The sequence below is a fragment of the Nematolebias whitei genome, chromosome 7, assembly GCF_014905685.2.
Source record: "Nematolebias whitei isolate Nwh7 chromosome 7, NemWhi1, whole genome shotgun sequence".
Lineage (NCBI taxonomy): Eukaryota > Metazoa > Chordata > Actinopteri > Cyprinodontiformes > Rivulidae > Nematolebias > Nematolebias whitei.
In genome coordinates, this window is record NC_056504.1 from 9,324,641 (window position 1) to 9,346,901 (window position 22,261).

The window sequence follows — 22,261 nt, forward strand, 5'->3', positions numbered from 1 at the left end:
CTCGTTCTGGGTCTCATATCATCTGGGTTCCCCGCGCACTCTTAACACACTGTGCTCTTTTTGGAGTGAAAAGTGTTCCACCTCAGCAGGTCCACCCCCTAACCTGAGTCTGTCTACTGAATCTTTCATCACGAGAAGGCTTTCTCTTTCTTTCTCACACACACAGAGACACACTCACAAGTGCACGCCAACAAACTTGTTGAATCATTAATGAAATAGAAATTCCATAGGTCTGCTGGTGACCTACAGGAAAGTGAGACCTGCTCTCCTTTTTCTCCCTCCCTCCTGACAAATACTGTATATATATATATCCATCATATATCCTGTATCACGTACCCACAAACACGCATGTAGACCCTGCAGTGTTAGAGAGAGAGTGATGAGTGGGCTCAAGCTGTTAAATCTTTTATAGGCAGGTGAGAGAATCTTATCTGACACGCTACGTCTGACCTCCTCCCTGTCCTCTGCTTTCTTTTTCTCGTTCCTTCCCGGTCCTCCCCCATTCCCTTTTGTAAATAGACTCTTTCATTTTGTTCTGTCCTCTTGTGTGGTAAAAACCCATCAGTGAACGGATGTTTTGTTAAAATGACACAGAGCGTGTGTTTGTGTGTCCTTGTTCCTCTAGAACCCAGACATTGTGTTGGTGCACTACCTGAATGTACCGGCAGTGGACGACAGCGGGAAGCCATGCGGTCCTGTCCTCTGCTCCATCAACACAGACAGGAAGGAGTGGGCCAAGTGGAGCAAGGAGGAGCTCATTGGTCAGCTGAAACCCATGTGTGAGTTATCTCTTACTTGAGCACTCGCTCTCTTCTCTGTCAGCCTTCACACATTTCTTCAAGCTGGGAATTCAAGTCACCTTGGGACTGGAGTGGTAACGAGTCCCCCCAGGCCTCATTGCAAGGTGGTCACAGCAGGGTCGGACTGATAATGCCATATCATTAAACTCCACTTGCTACGGTTTTTTCCCCTGAAGTGAATTATACAGTTTTGTGTGTGTGTTCATAATTGGCACACATACTGAAGGGCTTCCGAAGATGACATTTTTTAAAACACAAAACAATTTACTTGTTTTTTCTTATTGCCTGCCTTTTGTCTTTTGGTTGGGATAATATCTGCCTGTGTGCGTGCATGTCTGTTAGCAAAATATTTCAAGAGCCACTGGATGAATATTATTATTTATTTATTTAAACTTTATTTATACAGGTAGTCTCAATGAGTCGCAAGGACTCATTTTCAAGAGAGACCTGTTTTTTGGAACCATCAGAAACTAGTTGTAGGATGTACATCTACAACTGATTAACTTTTGTAGGGAACTCAATTCAAAATGGCTGCCACAGCCAGCTTAACTAAAAAAAAAAAAACACAAAAATTGCTACAACTCAGTTTAACTGAAAAAAAAAATCACTGTTATGCAACTTTGTTGATATGTGTTGCTAATTATCCATGCTGCTGATTATTTCATTCTGTTGTATTCATTCATTCGTACTCATCCACCCACAAAGACTCATGTTCGTGCTGCTGTTGTTCGGTGTATTGTTTTGCACTGTTAGTGACTAGCATATATCTTAGATCTTTTAGCGTACCGTTTGGCGTTCATTTAGCGCTAGAGCTGTCATTTCTAACCCGTTGCGCCCGGCCCAGCTCAACCTGAAATTCGGGCCGGGCCAAAATAATGTGACGGATGGGCAAGCCAGGTCAGTGTCGGGCTTTTGATTGCGTCAGGAACGCGCGCGGCTGATGATCCAATTTGGATCACCAGCTGTGACCGGCCACTTGAAAGAGGTAAAAAAAAAAAAGTTGAGTTAAGCTTCAGATAGACCACTGCCATCACTCCATCCGAAGCCCAACTGGACTCAGCCGTTGCGTCAGCGAACGCGCACGGTCGAGCCCGGCTGGTTGAAAGAGGTAAAAAAAATGTCCAGATGGATCACTGCCAGAGAACCACCTGAAGCTTAACTGGACTCAGCCGCTGTGTCAGCGGATGCACGCGGCCGTCAACCCAATTTGGATCATCAGCCGCGCACGTCCACCAGCCGTTAATAACTATAATATTATAATAACTATAATATTATAATAACTATAATAATCTGCTGACTCTTGTTAATAAACAAGAAATCTTATATCTTCCTTTCGTTGAAATACATTTTTAATTATGTCAAACTGATTTGCTTACAAAAGCATCCATTCATCCATTATCTTTACCCGCTTATTCCATTTTGGGTCACGGGGGTCGCTGGTGCCCATGTCCAGCAATGACTGTGCGAGGGGCGGGGGACACCCTGGACGGGTCGCAAGTCCATCACAGGGACACATAGAGACAAACAACCATTCAGTCTCTCACTCACACCTAGGGACAATTTAGAGTTACCAATCAGCCTAACATACATGTTTTTGGTCTGTGGGAGGAAACCGGAGTACCCGGAGGAAACCCACGCATGCACGAAGAGAACATGCAAACTCCACCCAGAAAGGCCCCTGGACCGAGGTTTGAACCAAGGACCTGCTCGCTGAGAGGCAGCAGCTCTACCAGTTGCGCCACCATGCTGCCCTTACAAAAGCAGTAAAAGCTTAATTTAAAAAAAAAAAAAAAGTTTTTTTTTTTCGGGTTCGTTCCTGTAACCACAGTTAATTAGTCGGTTTCGGGTCGGGCTCAGAAAAAATTATATGGGTTCAAGCCAGGCCGGGTCAGATTTTTTAGGCCTGAATGCAACTACCGCATATCTTAGTTCCTTATTTACTGTTTCTTTTTATACTTCATATTTTTGCTATTGTTGGATGTAACTGGGACTCTGTGTACACTGTTTCGTTCCACCTCATGTACCACATGTGATGCAAATGACAATAAAGAACCTTGACCTTGAGATACAGACTTACTGTAAACTTTGATGTGGTAGTATCTGAGAGTGATCCTCGCACATAGTTTGAGAAGGCAATTGTTTAAATTGTTTGCCATTAACTATTTGAAGCCAACTCGGTCTGTCTGTTAGCAACATGTCTCCCAAATCACTGGATGGATTTTAACAAAAATTTTCCAGAGCATCTACAGATGAACCCAATTGAAGTTGGCCTCTACATGTAACTGACAATAGCCAGCACAAAAACTGGCTCTACCTCAGTAATTTTGACAGATACTGAACTGACATTTTAAGTGGTAGTAGCTGAGTCATCCCGGACACACTCACTGAGAATGATGTCCCACAACATTATTTATAATGTTATGATCCAAACAGCGTCCTCTCTAATTTCTCAACATTGTCTTGGTCTAAAACGTTGTCATCAAAGGCAGCATGCAATATGCATTCCTTCATAGATTGATGGGTTTTTAATTCTAATTTAGAAATGCAGCAGATTTGAATCAGTAAACAGTTTATATACAACAGCTAAGTAATATTTGTTAAACAATTATGATTGAATAAGCTTGGTTTGTAAATAAATACCATTACGTTAATAATGAAACAATGAAGCAGATAATTTAACTCACAGCACAATAATTACTTATATCTTAATAAAAGAGATTAGCTACCTCTGGTTATGTAATGAGTTCTGAACTGGCTGCAGCAACATCTAGAAATTAAAGTGAGCGATAGAGAGAATTATTCAGACTGTTGTGCCTAAATGTTAATTCATTCAACCTTTATTTATACAGGATAGTCTCATTGAGTCACGAGGACTCCTTTTCAAGAGAGACCTGTCTAGACAGATAACATATAAAGTACAGACAACAATAATTCAACAAAAATAAATTAAAATCAAATACAAGAAGAAGTGCATAGTTAATAATAATAATAATTGCATAATGCATAGTTTGAATGAATAGTATACATGTTTGCTTTGATCAGAAATATACCATGCAGTGTAGCTCACTATGTTTACTTGTAAACTGTACTTGACACTTTAACTTCTCTTTTTTTTTATCAGACCTTCCGCCTCCACTTTACAACTTTTTACATCACTACATACTGTATGTCTCAATAGCTTCAATGACTTGTTATTTTACAAAAAATATATTATTTACATAAATCTGAAACTATGCAAATTGATGTTTTTGCCAATTGCTAAATCACCGCTCAGTTTAATGCGAGTTGATATGAAACGATTAGTCACAATAATCAATTAGATGACTGACAGAAAATTAATTGGCAAATATTTTGCTAATTGTTTGACTCATTTTTCATGTAAAATTATTTTATGGTTGCAGGCTCACAGATGGTAGGAGTTTAGTGTTATTGCTTATAATTTCTTTAGTCACTTTAATGTATTTTTTGCAAACTTTTAAAGCGTAAACAGTTGGTCTGTGTGAACACAAGGAAAGTGTTGCTTCAGATAATTCAAACTGTAGTTACCATATTTTTCGGACTATAAGGTGCACCAGATTATAAGGTGCAATATCAATGAATGGGTCTGTTTTCATACGTAAGGTGCACCGGATTATAAGGCGCATTAAGCGAAACTAAAACATTTTCACAGATTTTTGAGCGTTGTGTACCATTTAAAATTGGTTTGAGGTCATTAAGCACAACCAGAATTAATACATAGATTATTACCAGCTTACTGTTGATTTTTGAGAAAATTAAAGGATTTTAAGTGCACCTTATAGTCTGAAAAATACCCTATTTTTGGCAATGTTGCAGATCAAAATGTCACTTGAGTTACTGGGAAACAACTGTCCAGCAGATTATATCTTGAAAATATTTATTGGTTGAAAGAGAATATACAAGAGATCCTTCCTGCCCACAGTTATCAGCATCTGTAACAACAGCAATTTATGCAAAAAGAGAAAAGCTGTCTCTTAACAGAGGAGGAGGCCTCAGATTTCCACTTTCAAAAACCTATAATGCAACTTTAAAACAGATTCCCAGCCGGTTTTCACACTTGATGGGAACAGAGGGGCCTCGTCTGTGAATTAGAGGAACAAAGACCTTAAGAAACCCCTACTGTTAAGGTGTTGAGGTGTGAATTGTCAATCTACATATGTGTGTGTGTCTTATCTCACTCGTTCTTATAACCTGAATTTCTCATTCTCTGCTCTTTGAATTGAGAAAGCTCCTCGGATGAGGAGCGAAACGTCTTCAGTTACAAATGAAGTCCAGTTGTTTTTGTATTAAACCCTTTTTGAATTCTTGTAAGGACATTTTCTAGATTTACATAAAATACATTGTATCTGTAAGACATGTAACAACGTCTTGATGTAAATGGGCCTGCCAGTTTTCAAAATGAGTGAGTAAAAGCTTCACAGATAAAATTCAAACACTGATCGTTTGGATCAATGTTTGATTTTAACATTTCTCAACATTTTTTAAACTCAACAGAAAATATAATGCTTCAAATGTAATCCATACAATGACCAATATGTTTATATATCAATTCAAAAATAATCACTAAGCCAAAGGGAAAACTGTAAAGAAATTCCAATTTGTCATAATGTGTTTTAATTGGCTTTATAATAATAAATAATTTTGGAGTAAAAATTAATGAATGAAAATTATAAAATATTATATAATCACAGCATGACATAACAGTGAAACAACAATGAAAACATATTCAAATACTCCACAGTCACTATGCCTATATTAAAGAATTTATGCAGGCCTTTATCAGATATTCTGTGTGAATGTTTTTTGACGTTCCCAGCAGTCAGTACCATGCTGCCACCTAGAGGTAGAAACAAATTGTATCAAGACAGACAGAAAGACCACTGAAAATCCAGACGTATTAATTATACATCAGCATTGGGGAGTAAATAACTCCAAAACAGAATTATGTAATCTCCCCCATCTTTTGATTGTGTCTGGAAGGGCAAACAAGGACATTTTATTTACTATGTGACTTGCTGACATAACTATTATTTAATGTCTGACTTACGTATGTGCCAAGTTATTCACACACCTTTCTGATTTTTTTTTCTTCTGCTACTTATGACTTGATTACTGTTGTTTTAGTTGCTGGTGGCAGACATTACCTCTGGACATAAATCTACTAAATTCTCAACACCTGAATGAAAAGAGCTCCTAAAAAAATACTGTAAATTGTAGAAGTCTTGAATGGGCATTTAAAGTATTTTAAAGATTATGAGTTTGTACCAGTGTTTCAAAGAACTTGTGAACTAATTTCAATGTAAATTTTGAACACTGGAGGGTGCTGTTACATGCTGTGAAATGCAAATGAGGTAGCGCTATTACACCAAAACTCTGGTCTGCAAAAGTAAATGGATAGGATTAAAAAAATCAGTGTGCACTCTTGTAAATGCTGTTTTCTTTGTTTTGACGTCTCGTTTGCCAGGTGCTGGAAGCAGCCTGCATCAAAAATGTTCCAGCGTCAAGCAGCGTATCATCTCATCCAAGCAGGAGTCAGGAGGCGCAGCAGGAGGTGGAACGGCTATAGGGACGGGCGTAACAGCGGGCCAGAGAGCTGAGGAAGCAGATGGCACAGAGGTCCAGAACAGTGATGTATCGGAGGGCCAGACCGAACCCAATCCTGGTGGGGGGAGGAGCAGAGTTGGCGGAGGAGAGAGGAGGAACGGCAGGATAACCAAACCTTCCTTACTCCCACAGAGCAGCATGGAAGTGTCGTCTTCTACCTCCACCAACCAGGTGGAGGTGCCTGACACCACCCAGAGCTCCCCGCTGTCAATCGCGAGTGACATGGCTGACAGTCCTGCCCTCGCCATTGGAGCTGGTTTATCACAGAGCACTGCAGTGTTTATGTCTGAAGTTACCACACTGACTGGGGATTCGGTATACTCCGCTGGCCACACCCACCTGCTGGCGTCCACCCATGAGAGTACCACAACTGGTATTCTGCTAGCTGTTGCCCCTGACAACCAGAGGTTTGCGTCATTTCCTGGAGGGGTAGGCTTAGGGGAGGGAGGAGAGTTGGTTCTTTCCAGTTCTCTGGACTCTGGTGTTGGTGTCAGCCTTCCTGAGACTGCCATGACCTTTGACCCTGATTGCTTCCTCAACAATCCCAAGCAGGGCCAGACATATGGAGGTGGTGGGAAGACAGAGGGTTGTAACGGTGATGATGGAGGACTCCATTGCCCCTCTAACGGCTTTGTTTACAACCCAAGTCTGGTCAACAACATCAAGACAGAAGCTACACCTCTGGAGCAGCCGCTGTCCACCCAGAGCAGCTACGTGGGCGAAGGAACTGGCCTCAGCCCCAGCACCACCCTGGAACAGATGGACTTTAGTGCTGTCATGTCATCAACCTGTGTCACAAGTCTGACCCAGCCTGCACACCATTCTTCCCCGAGCATCTTCCTCCAGGCTTCCCCCCAGACAAGCCAGTCCTCTCAGCTGCAGACCAATGGCACAAAAGCAACCCAGGAATCTGGTGAGGCACAGGGTTACATGAGCATGCCCCCAGTGGCAGCTGACTCTCCTGTCACCAATGGAGATGTCCATGCACACCTCCACCAAGCCAGCACTGATCAGCAGGCTCTGTGTGCAAGGAATGGACAGGCAGCAGCAGTGGGCTCATTTCCCCTGGCAACACAGGACGCGTCCATCGAGCAGCCGTGCAGTAGGGGACATCAAGAGGTGGGAGCGTTAGACACACCCACTGAGAACAGAGAAGAGTTACTCCTCAAGGCTGGAGATCCTCATGAGGCCTACGTGAGTGTTGACACCAAGCATTACCTCCAACCAACAGATGACACTGGAGGTGGAGATGAGGGTGGAGGAGGTGGTGGAGGAGCCAGAGCAGAAAATGAAATTATATGTAACGGTGTGAGCTTGTCAGGCGCCAGCAGTTCAGTGGGGGTCAGTTCTCAGCCAATAACCACACGTGCAAACATTGAGGGGGCGCTCTACAGCTCCCCACTCCCTCAGCAAAATGGAGTGGTGGCTGCCACATCAGCTGGGACGGGAGCAGCTATCAGTCTGGAAGGATTTGAGGCGTCATTTGGAAGCCAGTTCTCCGATCTCATCAATGATTTCATCTCAGTGGAAGGGTCTGGGGGTGGGGTGGGGGCAGCAGTCTCTGGGGTTTTGATGCCCCAGGAGGGGGCAGCAGGAGAGGAGCAGGGTTCTGGTGCCGGCCACTTGCAGGGCTCGGAGGTGGAGCACGGAGCACTGGGACTGCTCCAGGAGACTGGCAGACTGTTTGGTGTGACAGACTACTCCCCCGAGTGGTCCTATCCAGAGGTGAGTAACTTGTAATCATTATTTACTCATCACTGCTCCTCCCAGGAAAATTAGTTCATGCACCTCATGATTGATGGCAGCCAGTGCTGATAACCACTGAATTCACACTTAGCCCAGTTTGTACATACATGCTGGTTACAGTATGTGGTCATTAAAGAGGCCAAATATTTCACACTCAGCTGATTGGGTTTTAATATAATTTCTATATTTCCCTGATTCCCCTGGGTGGCCTCATTATTTTACTCATTTAGCATTTCTAACAGCCCAGACAGCAGTTTTGTCACTGAGTTATGATGAAACTTGAGAGAACCTTGCATCTTTTACCACCATCATTAAAAAAAACTGTCACATGGGGCTTGTAATAACTCAGTTTGACTCACATTTTACTGCAGCTTTACTGCTGAAGATTACATCATTTCAGTTTAGTGAAACTTAAAACAGAGAGAGATTTCTTCACAGACCACCAAGTAATCCCATAGTTTGTAAAATGAGCTAAACAGCAAAGAGAAAATCCTTTCTTCTAGTGTTCTGGTGACCTCAGACATTAACATTGCATTCTGTTCATTTCTCATTATATTACTTGTTTTTGTGAACTCATGATGCTGTGATTCAGACACATCAAATTTATTTACTCAGCCTCTTGGCTACGCTACCAGCTTATAATTTTAGTTAATTCAGATTTTACTTCAGTCAAATATTCAGGCACCTGCGTCCATAATTTATATCTTATCCCTAGACTGAATTTGAATAAAAACACATTTTAAGATGTTTTTTACACAACAATACTGTCATGCTGATGTAATGGGTAGAACTATATGCTGCATATATTGCTCTGTGATCAGCTGCTTAGGATCATGGGTAATGCCCAGGATGTCCAGGAGGGGGCGCACACGGCCAGTTTCTCCATTCTACATACTGTAGGTGAAGGACACAAACATCCATCCATCCAGCCATCCAGTATCTTTACCCGCTTATTCCATTTTGGGTCACGGGGTCGCAGGTGCCCATGTCCAGCAATCACTGTGCGAGGGGCGGGGTACACCCTGGACGGGTCGCAAGTCCATCACAGGGCCACATAGAGACAAACGAGACAAACATTCACTTTCTCACTCACACCTAGGGACAATTTAGAGTTACCAATCAGCCTAACATGCATGTTTTTGGTCTGTGGGAGGAAACCGGAGCATCCGGAGAAAACCCACGCATTCACGGAGAGAACATGCGAACTCCACCCAGAAAGGCTCCTGGACCGGGGTTTGAACCAGGGACCTGCTCGCTGAGAGGCAGCAGCTCTAAGTTGCGCCACCGTGCTGCCTCACAAACACACAGTGATCCTTAAAGATTTGAAGCTAGTTTAGTTTCTGACGACCTGAGATTGTAGTATGCATGCGGAAATTTGTCTCATTTTTACATTCACGTTGTCGTTGTGTGCATAATCATATTTTCATATATTCAACTTTGTTTTGTGTTAGTAACCTGGAGCTTTTATTTGTGGTCCTCAGGGTGGAGTGAAGGTGCTGATCACAGGTCCGTGGTTGGAGTCAAGTAGTGAATACAGCTGTCTGTTCGACCACATAAGTGTGCCCGCTGCTCTAATCCAGCCCGGCGTGCTGCGCTGCTACTGCCCAGGTAGCACACCTGATCAGACAAGTCCAGAAATATCAAAGCTAACCCTGATTGCTTTTTTTGTATAAAATCTAAGAAGGTTGCCCAGTTGTAAATGCCTGCTATGCTTCTGATGCATCTTTTGTGTTGTAGAACTGTTTGGACTCGAGCACCTGGATCAGTTTTAATAAATACAAACAAGCTTAGAAATGTCTAGATCAAATACCAGTGATGTAGCAGCACTGTAAAATAGTATAACATACTAGGTTTTAATCGTAGTATATGTTTTTAATTTATAAAATAATTTAATTGTGGTAATGACTGTGTTCCAGAGGTAGGTAGTGAAATTATTTTAAAGTCCATCTCCAACAAGAGCAACAATTACTGACGACTATAGATCAACAAGGTACAAAACGTAATTTGGACCTTGTTCCTTTTTGTTCAAAGGTCATCAGATTTGGAATAGATTGAAGTGTACATAATAATGTGAACTGGAAAAGCTGCAAAGTAACACTCCGTATTTACAGTACTGTATTTTTCGGCCTATAAGTCATGTTTTTTTTGCATAATTTACATGACCTGCGATTTATAGGCCGAAGAGACGTATTTATGGATTTTTTCCCATATTTATAAACCAATTTTTGGCTGAGATATAACTTTTCGTTCATTCCGACTGAAAAAATTGAATGCTACCATTTTCAGTCACTAGATGGCACTCAAGTAGTGGAGCATGCCGTTGTATCATGTAATAGGTAAAAGTGGCTATTAATGACACAATCGGCTTGCCTTAGCCTGCCACCGTTGTCTGCCTGCAGGAACTGAATCAGCTTCATTTTGCTGAGACGCCCCAGCGAAACAAAGCTGATTTGACGGTCAAAGTGCATTTATTAAGTAAAAGTTCAACTGAGACACACCTTTACTATAAAGCTGAGCAAACAAATAATTGTTTTTAGGCGTTTATCTTATTAAATTTCGAAGAAATGGACCAAGTCACCCTCTGCGCGCACCCGCTTCTGCAAATCGGGTTTTGAAATGCAGTTGATTTGACCATTAAAGTGCATTTTTTAAGCAAAATTTATACTGAGACACATATTTACTATAATTTCCAGCAAACAAATAATTGTTTTTAAGTGTTAATCTTGTTAAATTCTTGTTAAAGTCCTCCCGTGCACACTCCCGCAGCCACCATTTGGCAGCCAATCGATTTTTGGCACAATACTGGCCCACATTTCCAGGTTGTCAGCGGTGATGCATAACAGATGCAACGTATATGGCGAAGTAACGTATCGCTCCTCATCCAAGGAGCTTTCTCAATTCAAAGAGCAGTGAGTGAGGGATCCAGACTCTCCAAACATGTGGATATCCTAACTGGGCTTTTGTCAAGTCAGCGAGGAAATCTACAAAACACACTAATAAACAGAAAAAGGAGAACAGACGTAAAAACATTGTCATCCCTTATGTTGCTGGAGTATCAGAGAAATTCAGAAGGATCTTCAACAAACACAAGATCCCAGTACATTTCAAACCCAGCAGGACTCTCAGACAGAGGCTGGTCCACCCTAAGGACAAAACACATACACAAACAGAGTGGTGTAGTGTATGCGGTCCAGTGCAGCGAGGACTGTCCAGACCTCTACATTGGAGAAACTAAACAGCCTCTTCACAGACGCATGACTCAACACAGGAGAGCCACCTCCTCTGGACAAGATTCAGCTGTTCACCTCCACCTCACAGAGAAGGGACACATTTGAGGTTTGGACCAAGAACACAGATGGTTTGAGAGGGGGGTGAAGGAAGCAATTTATGTTAAAAGAGAAAAACCGTCTCTTAACAGAGGAGAAGGCCTCAGATTTCCACTTTCAAAAACCTATAATGCAACTTTAAGACAGATTCCCAGCCAGTTTTCACACCTGATGAGAACAGAGGGGCCTTGTCTGTGAATTAGAGTAACAAAGACTTTAAGAAACCCCTACTGTTAAGGTGTTTAGGTGTGACTTGTCAAATCTACATGTGTGTGTGTGTCTTATCTCACTCAGCCTTATAACCTGAATCTCTCACTCACTGATCTTTGAATTGAAAAAGCTCCTCGAATGAGGAGCGAAACGTCTTCTGTTACAAATAAAGTCCAGTTGTTTTTGTATTGAACGCTTTTTGAATTCATCATGTCCTGGATGACTGAGAATCTTCACCGGCGAAGTAACGTATTTATGGATTTTTCCACTACATATTTGGACTGATGCAACTTATAGGGCGGTGTGACGTGTACGGCGGAAAATACCGTATATAAAGTGGTCAGATCATTTTCTGAAGTTATTTTTTATTACCTGTAACTTTGCCAAGAGATTATTGATTACACACACAACTTTTTAACACACATCCTTCACCTGACACCTGTCTGTTCCAGCCCATGACACAGGACTAGTGATGCTACAGGTGGCCATGGGCGGTGAGGTCATCTCTTCTTCTGTGGTGTTTGAGTATAAAGCACGCGACCTTCCAGCTCTGCCGTCTTCTCAGCATGACTGGTTGTCTCTGGATGGTAGGAGTTATAAATTACATTAGTTTTGTAATAATCATGTAAGTGGGTGTGATCACTGTCATCATAGGACCATTTCAAGCATGCGTTCATCTCATCACTCTGAATGTGTCGGTTCTGTTTCTGAATGAGAAGTCCATTCAGTTTCATGTTGAAGGAACAACTGCTCTTTAGACAAGTTGTTTACATAATGTTCAAATTTCATATAACAGATCGTCAAGCAAATGAAGATTTTTATCTTAAGACTACTTTTTAAAAGACGTGTGCAAATTACACCATTTAACAAGAGAAATTGCATTTCCTGCGACAATGTAGTGCCAATTCTTATTGCAGAAGAACTTGCTGCTGAGATTAGTTAGAAACTTGCTGAAATGAAACTGAACAGCAAGAACAAGCTTGAGTTTTTTCATTCGACCTTTATTTAGACATGTTAGTCTCACTGAGCCTCGAGGACTCATTTACAAGAGTTTTTAACAAAGAATGATGACAACAGTAGACAACAATGACAACAGCAGGCAGTCATTAAAGAAAGCTTATAAAATGAGAAAATAAATGAAAGAAAATTATGTTAAAAATGAAACAATGACAGCTACATTGTAAAACAATGTAGAATACTAAATACAGGGATAGGGTTAGCAAAAGAAAGCAGAAAGAGCACGTTTTTGCTGAACTAGGGTTAAATAAGCCGAAAAGAGCACAAAAATGAGTCACTGAGCTTTAAAAAAAAAAGCTGAAATTAGCAAAAGAAGTTAGAAGAAGCACAAAAATGGCACAGCTATCAAAAATAATCTGAAAGGAGCACAAAACAGCTGAAAAAACAAATGACGTTAATTGTAAGTGCTGAAAAAAGTTTAAATTTGCACAAAGAAGCTGAAAGAAGCTGAACCAGAGCAAAATGTGAAAGGAGCAGTAAAAGGGTGTAAACAGATCTAAAGTTTTGAAGGATGTAAAATGAGTTCAATTCATTTTCTATGAAAAAAAAAAATGGCAGAAAAGGTTAAATATTTTAAAAAGCTAAAGTTGCACCAAAACTCAAAGTCATAGCAGGACTGTCCTGAAAGAGCTGAACGTTTCGATATACTATAATTTGTTGAAATAGTTGAAAATTGTGGGAAGAGAATTGTACCAAAAAATATATGAAAGAAAAAAGGATCACAATAATGTGAATGCTTCATAAACATTCACACAATAAAAAGGAAAAAAACAAAAACTGCCCAAACCGTTTGACTTCATAGACTTCAAGTCAATTCTTAATTTTTTTAATTTTTACATACTAAAAACTAAACTAAACTAAATGAACTAAATGAAAAGTACAAACAACACAAAAGGTTTGGCGCTGCACTTTATTGTCATTTGATGTCATGCTGCAGACTCAGCATTCTGTGAAACACACACATGCTGAATGGAGACTTCAGGTAATATAATTCAACTGAATGGAGGTTTTCATGAGCGTTGACTGAGAATAAGCTCTTTGCTGCTAGTCCAATAAAATTTACTTTTCCTATAATCTGTTCAATAGACTTACTGTGTAGGAAAACCATGTTTCTGATGTCTTCCGTCGTAGGTTATACAAGTGCAGCACTCTTTATGGGCAAATGAAAAATAACTTGCTGCTGGTGGATTGAGCCTCCTTCATTCTCCAGTTTCCCCAGTTTGCATTTCTAACTGTCTTTGAACATTGTACTGGAGTCTGGGTGGAGTCTGCTAAGTGGACATAATCTACTGTAAATTTTTAACATGTACATTCAGTCTGAAGATTCTGGTCTTATTAAACCTCACTTCATGTACTTTGCAGTGTCACATCTTTACAAATATTGCAAACATAACATACTGTACATGTTTCTCTAAGTTCCATGGGTATGAAGCATTGAGGTACATTAATATATTGTGCTGCAGACAATTTCTAAACCATCCCTATTTTGTAATACGTATTTTGCTTCCTATGAGACTGACTTTATTATGACATTTTAAAGTGATCCTGATCATTTTTTCTTCAACTGTTCTAAAAGTTTTTCAGTTATGTCGTTGCTTTTTTTTAACTCATTTTCAACTTTAGTACATTATCATGACAACATGTTGTGCAGTATGGGCTTTACAAAATGAGCAACGTGGACAAGTGGACAGTTAAAGCAGAATAGTCAGCTATAGGCAGCTGTGGCTGAGTGGTTAGAGCAGTCATCCTCCAATGCAAAGAGTTGGGGGTTCTAGAATTGCGCCGCTCAACGTGGCTGCATGTTGGAGCAGCTCTGTTACTTTCATTCTGAGATTTTGCTTTTGGAAACTTTAATTCCTCTTTTTCTGGATGTAAATCACATTTTTTGGATGATTGTTTCCTCTGGTATCAGATGCTGAGCAGCAGGAAGGATTTTTACTGAAACTTTTTTAGTTTAAGACATTTGTTATGATGCATAATCATGGAAACAAGGCAGTTTTCTACAACCAACAGCAGCTGATTAACATCTCAAAAGCTCAAATAATATCTCAACTACAGCCCCAAATCTCAAATGAGTTGAAAAGGATGTTCTGTGGACGCATTCTCATCTACCTGCCAGCTGTGCTCGAGTGCCTGACCACTGAGATCCTGGAACTAGCAGGAAACACGGCTCATGACCGCGAAAGGACAGGATCGTCTCTCAGCACCTACAGTTGGTTGTCCGCAGTGACGAGGAGCTTGGCAGACTGCTGGTATGAGTTCTGCCCGGCATTCGGGCGGTCCTACAGCCCGGGGGAATCGAGAGGCCAGCCGAGTCTGGGTGGACGGATCGGACGGCATCTGCAGCCAGTTTCTTAGGATCCACTGTGGGATGGACCTTTACAAGAGATCCTTCCTGCGTACAGCCATCAGCATCTATAACATCTCTTAATGAAATGAGGATAACGAGTTACAACAACAAATATTTTCCCTTTGGGATTAAAAAAGTATTTTTGAATTTGAATCCACCAGCAGTCACATGCTAAAGTGTCCCTGGGCAAGACACTGAACCCCTCATTGCCTCCGATGTGTGTCCCATTGGTGTATGAATGTGATCTAAAGCACTGATTAGTCTCATTAGAATGATTTGTTCAATTAACTTTGTAGAGATCTAGTAGAGTGTTGTATGAATGGGTAAATGAGGACACAGAAACATTGTAGTGTAAAGCACTTTGAGTGTCTTCATAAGATAGAAAGGCACTATATAAGTACAGTCCATTTACCACCCATTTTACCATAAAGCATCTACCTCTAGCAGATGAAGAGTATTTTAAAGTCAAGTCTTCACAAAACAGAAAAAAATCCTGCAAAGACATGGCAAGGACATGAGAGATGCATCACCCTTCAGAACTGTATGGTAGTTTTCAGCTAATAGCTGCTTGAGAGTCTCCTTGTTAGTGTAAAAAATATTTTAGTTGTCAGATTGCTATCTTTGGTATTTTTCATGGATTCAACTAAAGGGTTGGGGATAAATTGTGTGTTTGTGTCAGATTTCTGACAACAGTGTATGAAGATTCAATTAGAATTTGTTTTTTGTTAAGTTGTCAACGCAACACTGGTTCATCCCTTGAGTTTAGGGGCCTTTTTGTACCTGAATGATGTCAAAGTTAAAAAGAAAGTTCAGATCTTTTGAAATGACGTTGTGTAGAAAGGTTATGAACATTTAACATCTTACCTGTTGTAGATATCTCATTGATTGACCTCAGATCAGAAAACTAGAGTTTATTTCTGATCAGGCTGATGAGCTAAACATTAGGCTGTGTGTGGACTGCTACAGTCTTAAAGTAACTCGAGTCTGAAAAAGCTCATTCTCATCCCAATACAAGTGATAAACATTTACATTGCTGTCATTTTGGCATAACACAATTATTTACACATAATTCTGTGGTTATTTACAAACAAAAATATTTGCAGCACCAGCTAGCTGTAGTACTTTCAGTGCAATATGGAGCACTTCGAGCAAGAAAATCTTAATATTTCAGATGGAATAAACATTTATTGTAAAAACGACAGCTGTGGAAAGCTTTATAAAGCAATGTTTTGCTTGAATCACCTTGAAATGTTTGAGATGAGAGTTGTTTTAAGATTGTACAAATCTGCTTTGGTCTTGACAAACTCAAACTAGTTGTTAGCTCGTCAATCTGGGTGAAATTGAATTTAAGTTCACCAAATAGTGGTCATTCAAAGAGCTATCCAAAGAAGGTAAGATACTGGTTATTCAAAACTTTGCCACTGACCTTCACTTTAAATTCAGATCTGGACTTTCTCTTTAAGTAGCTTAACAAACAAACACACATTCCTCTGAAAATAATCAGGACTAAAAATTAAAGAAAAAGTTGTCAAAATCCAAAGAAAAACTTTAAAAGAAAGCCTGAAGAAATATTGACTAAGATCACTTTAAAGTATTACAAAACAGTCTGGCTCCCTGGAAGGGAAAAATAAAGAAATGTGGAATGACTCTTTTGTACAGTAAATTAATGCTACAACTTATTTGAAGGACTTGTTGCTGTGAGTTTGTATTTTTTAGCTGGTCTCAGTGGTTGTTTCTTACATTAGAATGACATGACTCCAGTCAGTCATTTTATATAATTTCTGCTGATGATTGACCTGATGGAGACACCTTTTTCTACATTTGTATTTTGTTATCTTCTGCCTGCATGCAAATTGATTTTTAATCTAAGATAAGATGCTAAGGTGGTTTGAAACCTGATGTTAACTAGTTGGTTATTTACTAGTCAAGTGTTTTCAGACCAGCTTTAATTATGAAGCCCAGTCAGCGTACTGAAAGAACTGTAAAGTTTTTCTTGAGCCAATTAGAGGACGATGAAAAGATCTTTCAGTCAACTTTTGAAGGCACAGTTATTGAAAGCTGAGAACAGATGTTTTGTCCCATGCTGCGTTACCCAAACATCCCATGAACCCAACTGATCTACAACTACAACTGATCAACTTTTATTTAATTGACATAAGAAAACACAAAAACAGCTATAATTCCATCTATCCATCCATCCATCCATTTTCTTCTGCTTATCCAGGGTCAGGTCGCGGGGGTAGCAGCTTAAGTAGGGGGGGCCAGACTTCCCTCTCCCCAGCCGCTTGGGCCAGCTCCTCTGGGGGAATCCCGAGGCGTTCCCAGGCCAGCCGAGAAACATAGTCCCTCCAGCGTGTCCTGGGTCTTCCTCTGGGTCTCCTCCCGGTGGAACGTGCCCGGAACACCTCACCAGGGAGGCATCCAGGAGGCATCCTAACCAGATGCCTTAGCCACCTCAACTGGCTCCTCTCGATGTGGAGAAGCAGCAGCTCTACTCTGAGTCCCTCCCGGATGACCAAGCTTCTCACCCTATCTCTAAGGGAGAGACTAGACACCCTGCGGTGAAAACTCATTTCGGCCGCCTGTAGCCGTGATCTCTTTCTTTTGGTCACAACCCAAAGCTCATGACCATAGATCAGGGTAGAAACATAGATCGACCGGTAAATTGAGAGCTTCGCCTTTTGACTCAGCTCTTTCTTCACCACGACAGACTGGTACAGCGCCCGCTTCACTGCCGACGCTGCACCTATCTGCCTATCAATCTCACGCTCCATTTTTCCCTAACTCGTGAACAAGACCCCAAGATACTTAAACTCCTCCACTTGGGGCAGGACCTCCTTCCCGACCCGGAGAGGGCACTCTACCCTTTTCTGGCTCAAGACCACAGTCTCGGATTTGGAGGAACTGATCCTCGTCCCGGCCGCGTCACACTCAGCTGCAAACCGCTCCAGTGAAAGCTGTAGATCACGACCTGATGAAGCCAATAGAACCACATTATCTGCAAAAAACAGAGAAGCGATCCCAAGGCCACTAAAACGGATTCCCTCAACACATTGGCTGCGCCTAGAAATTCTGTCCATAAAAGTTATGAACAGAATCTGTGACAAAGTGCAACCTTGGCGGAGTCCAACTCTCACCGGGAATGAGCCCAACTTACTGCCGGCAATGCGGACCAGGCTCTGACACCGGTCGTACAGGGACCTAACGGCCCGTATCAAAGGACCTGGTACCCCATACTCCTGGAGTACCCCCCACAGGGTTCCCCGAGGGACGCGGTCGAACGCCTTTTCCAAGTTCACAAAGCACATGTAGACCGGTTGGGCAAACTCCCACACACCCTCCAGGACCCTGCTGAGGGTGTAGAGCTGGCCCAGTGTTCCATAACCAGGACAAAAACTGCACTGCTCCTCCTGAATCCGAGGTTCAACTATCCAACAGACCCTCCTCTCCAGAACCCCAGAATAGTCCTTACCAGGGAGGCTTAAGCGTGTGATCCCCCTGTAGTTGGAACACACTCTATGGTTCCCCTTTTTGAATAGGGGGACCACCACCCTAGTCTGCCAATACAGGGGAACTTCCCCCGATGTCCACGCAATATTGCAGAGTTGTGTAAGCCAACACAACCCCACAACATCCAGAGCCTTAAGGAACTCCAGGCGAATCTCATCCACCCCTGGGGCCCTGCCACCGAGGAGCTTTTTAATCACCTCGGTGACCTCAGCACCAGAGATCAGAGAGCCTGACCCAGAGTCCCCAGGGTACGTTTCCTCAGTGGAAGACGTGCCAGCGGGATTGAGGAGGTCTTCGAAGTATTCTGCCCACTGACTCACGACATCCTGAGTTGAGGTCAGCAGCACACCACCTCCACTATAAACAGTGTTGGTGGCGTACCGCTTTCCCCCCCGAGATACAGGATGATGGACCAGAATCACCTTGAAGCCGTATGGAAGTCATTCTCCATGGCCTCTTGAACTCCTCCCACGCCCGAGTTTTTTCCTCAGCGACCACCCGAGCTGCATGCCGCTTGGACTGCCGGTACCCATCAGCTGCTTCCGGGGTCCCACAAACCAAAAAGGCCCGATAGGGCTCCTTCTTCAGCCTGACAGCATCTCTCACTGCCGGTGTCCACCACCGGGTTTGAGGGTTACCCCCACGACAGGCACCAACAACCTTGCAGCCACAGCTCCAATAAGCCGCCTCGACAATAGAGGCGTGGAACATGGCCCACTCGGACTCAATGTCCCCTGCCTCCCCCGGAACGTGTTCCAAGCTCCGTGTCACGGGAGACTCTGCCTGACATTCCCAGCAGACCCTCACAATACGTTTGGGTTTGCCAGGTCTCACCGTCATCCTCCCCCACCATCGGAGCCAACTCACCACCAGTAGTGGACAGCACTGCCTCTCCATTCACCCGAGTGTCCAAGACATGCGGCCACAGATCAGATGAGATGACAACAAAGTCGATCATCAAACTGCGGCCTAGGGTGTCCTGGTGCCAAGAACACATATGGATACCCTAATGCTTGAACATGGTGTTTGCTATGGACAATCCATGACAAGCACAGAAGTCCAATAAAAGAACACCACTCAGGTTCAGATCAGGGGGGCCATTCCTCCCAACCACACCCCTCCAGTTCTCACTGTCATTGCCCACGTAAGTGTTGAAGTCCCCCAGTAGAACAAGGGAGTCCCCAGGAGACACACTCTCCAGTACCCCATCCAAGGACTCCAAAAAGGATGGGTAATCTGAGCTGCTGTTTGGCACATAAGCACAAACAACAGTCAGAACCCGTCCCCCCACACGTAGGCAGAGGGAGGCTACCCTCTCATTCACTGGGGTGAACCCCAACGTACAGGCACCAAGATGAGGGGCAACAAGTATTCCCACTCCTGCTCGGCGCCTCTCGCCAGGGGCAACTCCAGAGTGGAAGAGTGTCCAACCCCTCTCAAGGAAACTGGTTCCAGAGCCAGAGCCATGTGTTGAGGTGTGTCTGACTATTTCTAGCCAGAACCTCTCAGCCTCACACACCAGCTCAGTCTCCTTCCCCACTAGTGAGGTGACATTCCACGTCCCAATAGCCAGCTTCTGTAGCTGAGGATCAGACCGCCAGGGCCCCCGTCCTCGGCCACCACCCATCCCACATTGCACCCGACCCCTTTGGCCCCTCCCACAGGTGGTGAGCCCACGGGAAGGGGGATCCATGTCTCCTCTTCAGGCTGTGCCCAGCCGAGCTCCATGGGTAAAAGCCCGGCCACCAGGCGCTCGCTAGCGTGCCCCACCTCCAGGCCCGGCTCCAGAGTGGGGCCCCAGTGACCCACGTCCGAGCGAGGGAACATTGTTTCCACTGATTTTGTTCATAATAAGGGGTCTTATAGTTCAGCCATAGATATTGTCCCAGAATTTGATGTGGTTGTATGAGTGTCATTCTTAACGCCTACTCCAAGTGCTGCAGATTTCTGTTCATTAACGTTTAGTGTCAGCCATGTTTGTAAGAAAAATATCTCATGTCTGGATTTATTTTAATGAAACCCCAGTAAGAAATTACTGGACGAACATCTACAATTTTTTACCTTTGGAGTCAGTCCAATTCAAGATGGCCCACCAATCGAACAAGAAAGTTCTAGCCAACAAGAAAACCATTACAAATCAATCAGTTTTGCAGATATTGAGCTAGAATTGAATGTGATCGTAGCCTAGAGTCATCCCCAACACATATCCTGAGCATGACATCTGTCAAGGTTTGACCAGAAGGGCTTCATCTCCTTCATTCTCCATCATAAGATGATCCCGGTGTAAAACTCTGGCGGGCGATATGCATTCCTTGAATGATTACACATGTCTTCACAGCCCTGGGGTCAGCCTCAGTGGGTATGTAAATATATCTCCCGTTGCAGCTGCAATCTGGATCACACGGGACCCTCTGGCGAGCCATGTCCTGGCTGTTCGCCTCCGTCTCCGCGTTGCGCAATGCGGCAATGCGGCTTTTCCGCCACAGCAGGGCTGACTGCTGGCTTCAGATAAAGACAAGGACATGAACACCCGCTCTGTTTGACACTGACGACTGTGGACAGCTGCGTCCGCGTGCGGCTCAGTGGATGCACAATGGTTCAGCCCTCGCTCTGACCCTTTTCGAGGGTAAATTAGAGATATAAATCTGGTATTTTATCCAAAGAGCGTGCACGCATATCTCATGTTCATAATGCCTATTTTAGCTCGTGTGCCGTGCCGGTGACGACCCAGTCTCCTGCAGCTCGGAGTGTAGCAGCGGATTAGAAGTGCTGCTGCTCCCCCCACACACAAGACGAGGAGATGCTCCTCTCCTCCTCCTCTCCTCCCTCCTCCCTCTGTTATTTGCGTTTTGCGCGGTCGGAGCAGCGACCTGTGAGTCTGAAACAGGTTGGAGCAGAGCAGGAAGGAGCACAAAGAGAGCCGTGCTGTTTCTCCTCGCGCTCAGGTGTGTATTGCTTGCAGCTGCCTTAGTTTTCTCCTCTTGTTTGATTTATTTATTTCTTTACCATGTTGTTGCAGACGGATGTGGCTGCTTAAATTAATTCTGGGTGTCTGATGCAAGTGAGCATTGTGTGGCAGACAAAGAGAAGAAGAAGCCACAAGTCCTCACGTTGTTTACACCTTGGGTGGAGATGTAATGTGGTACCTTTAAATTAATTTAATTGTTGTTTCACATATGATAATTAGACTCAATGAAATCAATACCATGTTCAGTTTCAGCACCAAAAGGAGTGGACATTTTTACTGAATGCTCCGACCACCGAACAAGGCCCATCACTTGGTTCTGCTTTTGTTTTTGTTTTGTTTTTTGTGTGTTTGAACGTTACAATTGGACTTTTTTCAGCCTGGAGACTTTGATCAACTTGTCTCCTTTAACATTAAAGTATTTGTTTATGAATTAGTTTAGATGCAACAGCTGTGAGCTATAATTCCAAAAATTATATCAAATAAATGTTAACTCTTCTAGGATTCTATTTTTTTTTAACTTGTCCAGAGGACCTGACTTAACTTTTTTAGATTTTTCTACCTGGATTATTGAGCATGCATCAGGATATATTCTAGTTTATATACAACCCATGATAAAATGCAATGTGATTGGTTACTTTGACACTTTAGTTACAAGTTAGTCTCATCTTGTTTGTGTTTAGTTGGTTATATAAAATCGTTTTATTGTTAACTG

At 42.8% G+C, this 22,261-nt stretch overlaps 1 protein-coding gene across 1 annotated transcript in view; it reads left to right on the forward strand.

Moving 5' to 3' along the window:
- LOC119411699 (calmodulin-binding transcription activator 1) overlaps nt 1-22,261 on the forward strand; it is a 76,575-nt gene that overhangs the window by 42,249 nt on the left and 12,065 nt on the right. Inside the window, exons 7-10 of the mRNA XM_037678610.1 lie at nt 626-779; nt 6,283-8,147; nt 9,650-9,776; nt 12,157-12,291. Of these exons, the coding sequence (XP_037534538.1) occupies nt 626-779; nt 6,283-8,147; nt 9,650-9,776; nt 12,157-12,291 (2,281 nt within the window). The remainder of the gene's footprint in view (nt 1-625; nt 780-6,282; nt 8,148-9,649; nt 9,777-12,156; nt 12,292-22,261) is intronic.